The sequence below is a fragment of the Brienomyrus brachyistius genome, unplaced genomic scaffold (assembly GCF_023856365.1).
Source record: "Brienomyrus brachyistius isolate T26 unplaced genomic scaffold, BBRACH_0.4 scaffold37, whole genome shotgun sequence".
In the NCBI taxonomy this organism is placed as follows: Eukaryota; Metazoa; Chordata; class Actinopteri; order Osteoglossiformes; family Mormyridae; genus Brienomyrus; species Brienomyrus brachyistius.
Genome location: NW_026042312.1, coordinates 3,390,924 through 3,402,132, shown reverse-complemented (window position 1 = coordinate 3,402,132; position 11,209 = coordinate 3,390,924). Strand labels below are relative to the sequence as shown.

At 41.5% G+C, this 11,209-nt stretch overlaps 1 protein-coding gene across 2 annotated transcripts; it reads left to right on the top strand.

Annotated features, from left to right (window-relative positions):
* The first annotated feature begins 849 nt into the window (after window positions 1–849).
* On the top strand, window positions 850–10,172 carry LOC125722178 (E3 ubiquitin-protein ligase rnf213-beta-like). 2 transcript variants are annotated; one of them, XM_048998365.1, is made up of 8 exons: window positions 850–1,002; window positions 3,021–3,123; window positions 3,279–3,384; window positions 4,575–4,758; window positions 6,427–6,611; window positions 8,450–8,542; window positions 9,032–9,115; window positions 9,798–10,172. In XM_048998365.1, exons 1-8 carry the CDS (start codon window positions 939–941, stop codon window positions 10,155–10,157), a joined length of 1,179 nt encoding a protein of 392 aa, XP_048854322.1. In that variant the 5' UTR covers window positions 850–938; the 3' UTR covers window positions 10,158–10,172. The 2 variants fall into 2 exon arrangements, with proteins under 2 accessions (XP_048854322.1, XP_048854321.1); XM_048998364.1 differs by having other exon boundaries at window positions 6,421–6,611.
* The last annotated feature ends 1,037 nt before the right edge of the window (window positions 10,173–11,209 follow it).

The following is an 11,209-nucleotide window of genomic DNA, read 5'->3' as shown; positions in this document are numbered from 1 at the left end:
CCTCTGTGAACTGCAGGTTTTGCAGTGCAGATGTGGAATGACATTAAGGCTGCATTAAATGTATTTTCTCACTCTAGCGATGGTATAACACACTGTGAATACTGCAAGCAAGAATTTAAAGACCCAGCTGAATTACAGTGTGGACACATTTTCTGCAAGGCTTGTCTGGAAGAAGTAAATGCCGAAAAGTGCCTCAAATGTCAAAAAGAGATAACTGAGCTCAACCCATGTGACCCTGGGAAGCGGTGTGTATGAATTATTGTTGTGTTCGTTTATTTTATTGCCGTGATGGAAACTTGACTAATCCATCCATCCATCCATTTTCCAAACCGCTTATCCTACTGGGTCGCGGGGGGTTCCGGAGCCTATCCCAGAAGCAATGGGCACGAGGCAGGGAACAACCCAGGATGGGGGGCCAGCCCATTGCAGGGCACACTCACACACCATTCACTCACACACACACACCTACGGGCAATTTAGCAACTCCAATTAGCCTCAGCATGTTTTTGGGCTGTGGGGGGAAACCGGAGTACCCGGAGGAAACCCCACGACGACATGGGGAGAACATGCAAACTCCACACACATGTGACCCAGGCGGAGACTCGAACCCGGGTCCCAGAGGTGTGAGGCAACAGTGCTAACCACTGCAGGACCATGCCACCCCAACCTGACTCATATAAAACTAAAATGTGTTATTTTTGTAACACTAGATATTGGGTAGATGCTATATATCAAGCATGCATTTTTATTACTGAAAATAATACAAAAAGATACTTAAAAATATCAGGTTGACTTCTGTGGTTTTATAGCAGTTATGAACACAATATTGCCTTTTTGCTTCCAGGGAGACCATTGGAAAACTCAGCAGATTCAGAAGGAAGTGCAACTCTTTCTTTGTGGAATTTCTCTTGAAGTGCTGTGTTAACAGCAAACATAAAATGCCTGATATAATAATTAACATGCTGCTGGAATTTGTTAAAAGGAACACTTCAGCACAACAAGGTACATGCACAGTGTTACATTTTTCTTTAAACAATATGATATATATCTCCCTTTAATTGATGTTTTACTATCACCCACCCAAAAACAAAAACTTTCTTATGCAACATTCATCTAATTTTGCACATTTTTAATTTAACATTCTAATATTTTATATTTGCTTGTATGTGCTCATCAAAGTTGTCGTATGTGTACAGTATACATATGTGCATATAATTGTTAATATTGTTAAATAAAATACTGTTCAAAAATCAAGGGCAGTGAAATAAAATGATGTTTAAATGATCTTCATGCTGCTGTAAAATGATAACATGCTGAAGTCTGATAGCTTAGCCGTTTCAAACCCTCTCCTAAATCCAGCCAAGGATTTGCAGTAACCGTCCAATACACCCATGAATTTTACCATGTTTGGCTATTGAGTTATTTAACTAACTGACTGACTACTGGAACTAGTGGTGAAATGTAATAAATACGTGGAATAGCCGGGGTGTCCCTGAGGAGAGGTTTGCGAACTAAAGTGGTGTTTTTCTAGCCATCAATAACTTGATGAAGAACAATAGAAATTATTGTTACTGTTCTAATGTTAAAATTGCACTTTGTTCTGAGAAAATATACGCTTGCTATTCAGATAAACAGCTTAAAACATTTCCTTTGACTGCCTAAGACTTTTGCACAGTACTGTAACTGCATCTTAGGGTATATCAAATTCACCATATTGACAAAGGTATTGGGACACACCTCTCAATCACTGAATTCTGGTCTGTCATTCAGACCCATTGCCTGGGTGTATAAAATGAAGCACCTAGTCGTGCAGTCAGGCTTACAAACATTTGTCAAATAATGGGTCGTTCTGAAGTGCTCAGTGAATTCAAGCATGATACTGTCATAGGATACCACCTTTGCAATAGGTCAGCTCATGAAATTATTTCCCCGCTAGATATTCTGTGGTCAGCTGTAAGTGGTAGTATTGCAAAGGGGGAGTGTTTAGGAACAACAAAAGTTTAGTCACAAAGTGCCAGACCACGTAAAGTAATAGAGGAAGGTCATGGAGTGCTGAGGTGCATAGTGAAGCTCTGTTAACTCAATAACTGCAGAGTTCCAAACTTCCTCTGGCATTAACCTCAGCAGAAAAACTGCACTCAGAGCTTTATGGAATAGGCTTCCATTACTGAGGAGCTGCATGCAAGCCTCACATCACTAAGTGCAGTGCCATGCAACGAATGGAGCATACTGGCATTGGAGTCCGTAGCACTGGGACTGTTTTATATGGAGTGATGAATCACGCCTCTCTGTCTGGCAGTCTGGTGGTTGAATCTGGGTTTGGCAGATGCCAGGAGAACGTTACCTGCCTGACTGCATTATGCCAGCTGTACAGTTTGGTGGAGGAGAGATAATGGTATGGGGGTGTTTTTCAGGGGTTGGGCTGGGCCCCAGTGCTCCCCCAGAGCTCCAGTGAAGGGAATTTTTAATGCTTCAGCATACCAAGATATTTTGGACAATTCTATGCTTCCAAATATGTGAGAACACTTTGGGGAAGGAAGCCCCCTTTGTGTTCCAGCATGACTGTGCCTCACAAAGCACGGTCCATAAAGGCATGTTTGTGTGAGTCTGGTGTAGAAGAACTTGACTGGCCCACACAGAGCCCTGACCTCAACCCCATCGAATTAGGCCTTTGAGATAGGCCTTCACATCCAACATCACTGCTTGAACTCACAAGTGCTCTTCTGGATGAATGGGCAAAAATTGCCACAGACTCACTCCAAAATGTTGTGAAAAACCTTCCCAGAAGAGAGGCAGTTGTTTTAGCTGAAAAGGGGGGATCAGCTCCATATTGATGCCAGTCAGTTTTTCAATGAGATGTTTTAAACATTCCAGTAGGTGTAATTGCCAGGTGTTCCAATACATTTCTCCATATACTATAATTAAAAATATGGGTGCACTGACTAGAATTAAACATTTATCGTATGGATGGATGGATGATTTTTCACCAGTTCCTTTGGTTGTGTGTTTATTTGATTTAGTCAAAGTTTGCAGAAGGACGACCGAACTGTCCCCGATTCACGAGTGCATGGAGCCGAGCCCTGCTGTACAGTCGCTGGTGCTGAAAATCCTTCTGAGATGCGGGTAAATCTTCATCAGTCAAACACAGCACAGTACATTTACACTTTTCTTTTATGCTGTTTACTCCTTAATATAGTTGAAAAGAATAAGTGAGAGACTGATATGCTAATTAATTTCTAGATTTAATTTGTTTCTGCAATGTTATTCATTGGTCACAGATTGGACCAAATGAAGCCTCACCTGCAGCGGTTTATCGAAGAGGCCGTGAAATCAAATGAAAAAAATACTGACGAATTCTACTTCATGGTTGTTCGGAGTACAGAGGTCAGTAACCCTTTACAGTAAGTGGACCTTTAGGGAGGGCTGGTAAACACGCAAAGTGTAACTTAAAGGGGATCCTCTAGTGCAGCCACTGGAACGCTTTTATTATTATGATCTTATTTTTATCTCTATAATTTTGGTCACTAAATTCGAATACTCCCAAAACAAAGTGTCCACCAGCGGTCTAAACAAAGGCAGGTAGGGGACACTATAACTATCCATCCATCCATTTTCCAAACCACTTATCCTACTGGGTCACGGGGGGTCCGGAGCCTATCCCGGAAGCAATGGGCACGAGGCAGGGAATAACCCAGGATGGGGGGCCAGCTCCGGACCCCCCGTAACCCAGTAGGATAAGTGGTTTGGAAAATGGATGGAATGGATGTTGGATGTTAGTTAACACCTGGATTTTTATCATTAATGAGACTATAAAACTATAAAAAAAAAACACTTATTTAAACTGAAATAAAATACAAAAATAAAATAAGAAATTAAACAAACACTTTTCCTTCCAAATACTATTTTAATATTTTGTGCACTTTGGGTTCATGTAGGATTCTCTAATGATCAAACATATAAAATACATATTGTACCGCCGGCGGGCTGCATGTCCCAGAATGCCCCGTGTGTAAGTGTAAATAGCCGCTGTTGTATCAGTATTGTTGCTGTTGTTAGTTGCATTTCCCTGTTGTCGCGTGTGTGCTTGCCCGTGTCTTGTGTGTACCCTGTCTGATCCTCGCGTGTTTGTAGCCTGTGTAAATCTCCCACTGTGTGTGCGCCTTATGGCTCAGCGTCTGACAACCTCGTGTTTCTGCTCTTTGTATTTGGCTTGGTGCTCATTTGGTGCCTGTTGTAGACATGTTAAGGACTGCTATAAAAGAGCATAGATTCTCTGACAAGCAAGTCTCCTTGTCCTCTGCTGCTCCCACGATGCCTTGGTCTGCCGAGCGCTGCAATTTAAAATACACAATTTTCAGACTCTCTCTAAAAATATAAAAGCTCTTTAAAATGAAACAAATAAATCCACACTAACACTAAAATTGATTTCTAATGAAAAATAAAAATATTAACAATATAAAAAAAATCAAAAGTATAATAACTCTCGTTAAGACTCGATTAACAAACGATCATATGTTTGTTTGCATGTCACCCTTAAGTATTTCCTTTCTTAATTAATGCTTATTGTTTTATAGGATCAGATTTACACCTCAGCCCAAGAATCCCTGATAACAAAGGCCACAGAAAGCCTTTGTTTTGACCAGGATGTATTTCAGCGCACAGCTTCAGAAGTGACATATGAAGATCTGCACACCATAGCCAAAATAAGGTTTGGCATCACAGTAGCGGCAAGTGTAATTGAAGGTTTGGTGTCAAAAGGTAAATCTGACTTTTTACCTTTATTAAATATCATTTAAAGAATATGCCCTCAAGTGGCATTCCTGTTTTCAGTGTTTTCACCTGTTTGTTTATTTTATATTAATTATAAAAATTGCACATTACCTAGCATGCAATGCTCAGTAAGTGAGAAAAGAGAAAAGCATGTTAGAGATTACTGATACCGCCTGGCGTCACGCTTCTCCGGCTCCAACTCCTGCGCTCAGTCCACAGACGCGCATCCTGATGTGTTTAGCGCCTTACGGTTTGAGATGGTTGCACACTCAGTGCTTCAAATGTGTAGGAATTTCAAGTCTTAAAGTCTTAAAGACTCTTATTGTTCAGGAGGAATCGGAGTCAAATCCACATCAAAAAATAACGAATGGCAAGTTGCCTCAGGTACTGCAACAGTCCAACACTGTGAATTTTGAATAGTATGCAGTGAATTTTGGAAAAAATGCAGTACAAAGTGCATCTTAGGGCATTTCTATCTTGGAGGAGAAGCAAATGCGGCTGTGTGCTCGTGCGCCTATGCTGGCAGGGGCTCCGCACACCGCTCCCCGCAATATTCCTCTCCAATGTCCCATCACTGTGCAAGAAACTGGCCGAACTGTAGATACTGGTGGTGAGAAAGCGTGACTTTTCCGCATCTTCCGTCCTGTGCTTCACTGAGACGTGGCTGTGTGGACTCATACCGGACTTCGCGCTGCAGCTTGCAGGTTTCCAACTACGCGCAGACCGTGACGTGGAACTCTCCAGCAAGTCAAAGGGCGACGGAATATACTTTTTTATAAACAACGATTGGTGTACTGATGTGCCTGTGATTCTTCAGCACTGCTACTCCAACCTGGAATCATTTTTCATAAATTGCAAACCCTTAAAGATAAAGATAAAGATGCTTTATTGTCGTCGTACAAGTACAATGAGATTTCGGTTGGAGCGCGGCAGAAGATACACAAAATTTAGAATAAAATCCAAAGAACAAAATATGTACGCACGCACACACACACACACACACACACACACATTCACAGTGAATAAGGTGCTGGTAAATTAGTGCAATATAATCATACTCATGAATGGTTATGATATTGTATAAAGTGCAATTTTGCAGAGACAGAATTATTGGAGTTGAAGTAATTCATCTGGTTTTACAGTGCAGGAAAGGATGGATTCCCAGTTGAATTCTTTAAAGTAAAGAAGGGGGAAATTAATAAACTCATATTAAGGGTCTTTAATTAATCATATGAAGATTCTAAACTCAGAGCATTGATGTACAGAACCAATATGATATTAATAGTGAAGTAAAACAGGAATCCAGATCCAGATAGTGGCTCTCAGGCCAGAGCAGGTTGTACCTTCCATTGGGGGTACAGATCAGATGGGTTTTATCAAGGGTCAGAACTCCTATCACAATACAAGGCGCCTATTCAATATTATTCATTACCTTACCTTTTAGTGGGTGAAGGGTTGCCTCTGTTTCCATTCTGAAAAGGCATTTGAAAGAATACATGATTGAAGTAATAAAAAAGTTCAGCTCTGGATCAGATTTTCTAGGGTGGCTTAAACTCCTATGTCATGACATGTGTTTTGTCACATATATGTTTTGTCTGTGTGTTTAATGGAAAAGTGAACTAATTAAATCAAGTATTTTCTTGCTTTAAGATGCAGATTCACATGGGTTGAACAAACAAGATCTTCTACAGATATTGAAGGAAGTCGTACCAAGGAATTTATGGATCCAGACGTTTTTGCTTCACAACCTGTACAAACTGATTGGCTCCAGGAATATTCAACTCATTCTTCAGACTGAAGACTTCAGATGGGTTTTACCAAGTGACTTCAAAGAGAAAAAGGTATACAAGACACAGAACAGCAGTCAGATTTCAATGATATTTCATTTGAACTGCAGACATCACACTTTCTCTCCTGTGAATCACTTGTGTAAAATATTTTAAGGTGTTTTATACTACGGGACCGTTGAATGCTTGAATCTGATTGGCTGACGAACGTTCTGAGGTGTGCAATTATTTTCAGATAAACGCACGGCGAACGTAGTTCCAGGTAGCTCTCTTGACCGCATTACAGTTCCATATCACTTCGCATAGTTAACTGTAATAACGGAAATTAGCATACAGTACCTATACAGCACGCAGGACTAACAAAAACAACAACATGACAGACGATTTTCCGAAAGTAAATTTTTATATTTACGGTGAATATGAAACTTTCAACAACTGGGCTGCAGCAGTATTAGTTAGCCTAGTGTACCAACTTAAAGGCTACACATGACATTTCTCACTAGCGAGGTAATAACAGCGCTGCATCTTAAAGCAGACTTACAGTTTAGAGACGGTGCTTCAGAACACTGTTGAGGGACACACGGAGGTAGCCTAATTCATACAAGCTCTCTCTCTCTCTCTCTCTCTGTTTCTCTTTCTCTGTGTCTCTGTCTCTCTCGCTCTCTTTCTAATAACTTCATTATTAACTGCATTAGTCTGCTATCAACGGCTGAAGCCTCCATTGCCAGCTTTAAAATGACGTTTTGGAACTAGCAAAAGAGTCGTTGGATGAGATGCGGAAGAAATAATCCTACTCACAATAGCGATTTAAGTGGAAAAACCGGACGAATCCCTTGAAATATATCATCTGATCGATGTCTTGAGGTGTGGCAACCGTAGTATAAGCGTACCGTTGAATTATTAAAAATTATTAAAACTCCGCTTCGCGTCGTGGCCGCATCACCGCCTCGGGTGTGCATTATTTTCTAATAATTCAACGGCCCGTTGTCAGTTATTCCTTACTTATTAATTTTAGCACAGCTGTTTACATAAGACATAAGAAATTTACAAACGAGAGGAGGCCATTCAGCCCATCAAGCTTGTTTGGGGAGAACTTAATTAATAGCTCAGAGTTGTTAAAATCTTATCTAGCTCTGATTTAAAGGAACCCAGGGTTTTAGCTTGTGCTACACTAGCAGGAAGACTATTCCATACTCTAACTATACTCTGGCTCATCAGAAGCCACACCTGCTCTCAGGCAAATACCAGGAACAGGTGTGACTCATCAGAAGCCTGGTAGGATAGAAAACCTACTGGACGGTGGCCCTCCAGGACTGGAGTTGGAGACCCCTGGTATAGAGGCATGTGACTTAATGCAGCCCTGTAGAGCGCATAGTGAAAAATGCACTGAAGTCAGTGGCAGGGTGTGCTTAAGGGTCATTTACATGCAACATGTTTCCCTGCCCAAAGCATGTAAATTACCCAGGTGCATCTAAACCCCACACCTAAGTCAACAGGAAAATAGCGCGACTATGCGCTTTTTTGGACCCAAGTGCTTGGGAAAATCGACCCCTTAGTCATTTTTAGAAAATCTTTGACACAGAGAGTCTCTTTTTTGTAAATGTGTCCCTGAAATGAATTTTTTGACAAGGTTTTTTATACTGGATTAATTTATTTTGGTTTTGTGACATTAACTAGATTAATATCTTACTTTCAGAGAAAAATATTTATGAAAATTAGGGATAGATTTCATTTTAAATCTATTTTCCATTTAGCATGACAAGCTATTATTCTATTCTGAATGATGTTTATGTATTTGGTTACTGTTTATGTGATTTGTCATGCATCTATACATAATGAAAAAGGGTATTTTTTTAACACTGAGCGTGTTCTGTCACTTGTTTACTCTTCAGGAGAAATATGCAGTGAATTGTGAAATGCTCATGGTGTATGGAGAAATTTATGATAAGACCTCATTTGGAAATCCTATCTCCAACACGAAAAAGGTAATTATTTTTTAAAGTAATAAACTTATATGAATACTACATGAATTATGTTAATAGCAACTTTTTCCTTTTTCAACTTGAAATTTGATTCCCTGTCCATCTCATCTGTCTGGGGGACCTGACAGCGGAAACTACCCCCCCGAGAGTCCTGCATGAGCATGACGTTTGCCATTAGCAATCAGTAATATGTAGGATGAATCATAAACCCAAATCTCAGATTGACATCACTGTTATTTTTAGATGTGTTGCTTTTTTCCTGTTTAATAATATTGAAATTTCTTAATAGCCTTAGTAGCCAAGTTCTTAACAAAGCACTTCTCTTGCGGGTCCTCAGAAGTCCAATGGACAGCTTGAAGTGCAAAAGGGCAACACTGAGCTTGATGCAGAGGATAGTTGCTATTTTATTTTATTTTAACAGGATATATCTTTATCTCCCCCTCCTTTGTCAGTCAGGGTAGTTTTGTAGCTCCTCTTATTCTCTCTCTTCAGGATATTGATGAAAACCAGGAGATGCTCATTCTGTGCACAACACTGAAGGCAGTAAAGCTACATATTTATGGTGATGATTCACTGGTAAGTTGCTTTTTAACACCATCTATGCTACCGTCACACAGGAAAGCAATTTGTGCAGATTAGCTGTTTCTGGTTTGCTTAGATACTGTATACTGTTCCATACCCAGACTGGCGAACTGGCAGGTTTCCAAACCGGCCATGGCTAAGATGAGCCTGTCTGCTGGGGAGAACTCTGCTACAAGTGAATTGCTAATGACAAGTAAAGCAAACCAGAATGTGCTATAATGTGCACATGAAATAGTGTGACATTAGCAACATATTTGTATTCTTTACAATAATAAATTGTAAGGGGGCGGCATGGTGGTGCAGTAGTTAGTACTGTTGCCTCACACCTCTGGGACTCGGGTTTGAGTCTCCGCTTGGGTCACATGTGTGCGGAGTTTGCATGTTCTCCCCATGTCATCGTGGATTTCCTCCGGGTACTCCGGTTTCCCCCTCCGGTTTTCCAAAGACATGCTGAGGCTAACTGGAGTTGCTAAACTGCCCATAGGTGTGCATGTGTGAGTGTGAATGGTGTGTGAGTGTGCTCTGTGATGGACTGGCCCCCCATCCTGGGTTGTTCCGTCTCGTGCCGATTGCTTCTGGGATAGGCTCCGGACCCCCCGCGACTGGAGAATGGATGGATGGAATAAACTGTAATCACTGGCAGAACTCACTCATACACTCTTTCTCTTACTCATAGATCTCTGTGATTAAAAAGCACCGCAAAACAGATGAGAAATGGAAGGTACCAGCGCAGATCTGTGACAGAATGAGTGAGGACCATCTGAAAGGGGTGGCACAGGAGCTGGCCCTTCATGCTTCCAGCTTGGCTCACTTGGTGCTTCATACTGCACTGGTGGCCCACCTGTCCTCCAAGCCTGAGATGCACCTTCTCAGAGCTCTCTGCTTCCACCCAAGCAGTGCTGAGGTTTGTGCCACAATGCATGTTTTACTGTTGAACATTTGCATATGTGATATTTTGTATTCTTTGGCAAAAAGTATGGAAAATATGACAAATATTGGGTGGTGGCTTCTGCTGTCAGTTCCCTCAGACAGATGAGATGGACAGGGACGTGCAGTCTGAATGTTTAAGAATGCCTTTCATAAAATAGTTAACAACAGCAACCCTGGGCAAAGGAAATGCACCCTCACACCTGCCAAACCCAGTGAAGTAGGGTACCCCCCTCCCCAACCAACAAAACCAGGAACATGAGTTTTCGTCTGCATGCATTTATATATGCATATATATGTGTATCGGGGGTTGGTAAAGTATTATTCAGGTTTGTGATTCTCTGGTTACCATAGTTTCCTCCAGCAGTCCAAAGGTATGTCATTAGGTGCGCCTGTACATGTAAGCTTCCCTTAGCATGTGATTACCTATGGACCTGTGATGGACTGGCAACCCATCCGGGGCGGCCCCTGCCTTGGGTCCTGTGATGGACTGGCATCCCATCCGGGGCGTCCCCTGCCTTGGGTCCTGTGCTTCCTGGAATAGGATCCAGGCTCACCGTCACTGCACAACTGGCTATAATTTGGATGGAGTATTTTTAAATGTATTCATTGTTGAATGAGTCCTGCATTTGCCAGTAATCCTGATTACTGGTCGAGACCCAAAAGGGTCCTGTCCTAAACTGGAGCAGTTTGTTGTTAAATTATGGGACATTTCCCCTGACTGTGCTCCAGCTCATACATAAGCATAATAGTGAGGTACTAATGTAAGTGGGGTACTAATGTAAGTGGGGTGGCATGCTGATGCTGTGGTTGGCACTGTTACCTCACACCTTTGAGGCCTGGGTTCATGTCTCCACCAGTGTTCCATGTGTTTGCTTGATCTCCTCATGTTGTCACGGGGTTTTCTCCAGGTCCTTCTCCTCCCACAGTATAAAAATTGCTGAAGTTCATTGGAGTTATCAAATTGCCCATCAGTGTGAATGGTGTGGGGGGGCTGCTCCCTGCCTTTCACCTGTAGGCTCTGGGATAGGATCCAGACCCCACACAACACTGAATAGGACAAGCATTTAGGAAAATGCTTTGATTAATGAAAGCATGTAAAATGTATATACTCTCAGAAAAACAAGTAATATGTATACACTATAGAATACCTATTTATTT

Excerpts from the sequence above, each read along its gene's own strand:
- LOC125722178 (XM_048998364.1), top strand. The coding sequence starts at position 939 with ATGCCTGATATAATAATTAACATGCTGCTGGAATTTGTTAAAAGGAAC. Across the intron at positions 1,003-3,020 it reads GAACACTTCAGCACAACAAG|TCAAAGTTTGCAGAAGGACG; the intron begins GTACATGCACAG and ends TATTTGATTTAG. Across the intron at positions 4,759-6,420 it reads TGAAGGTTTGGTGTCAAAAG|ATGCAGATTCACATGGGTTG; the intron begins GTAAATCTGACT and ends TCTTGCTTTAAG.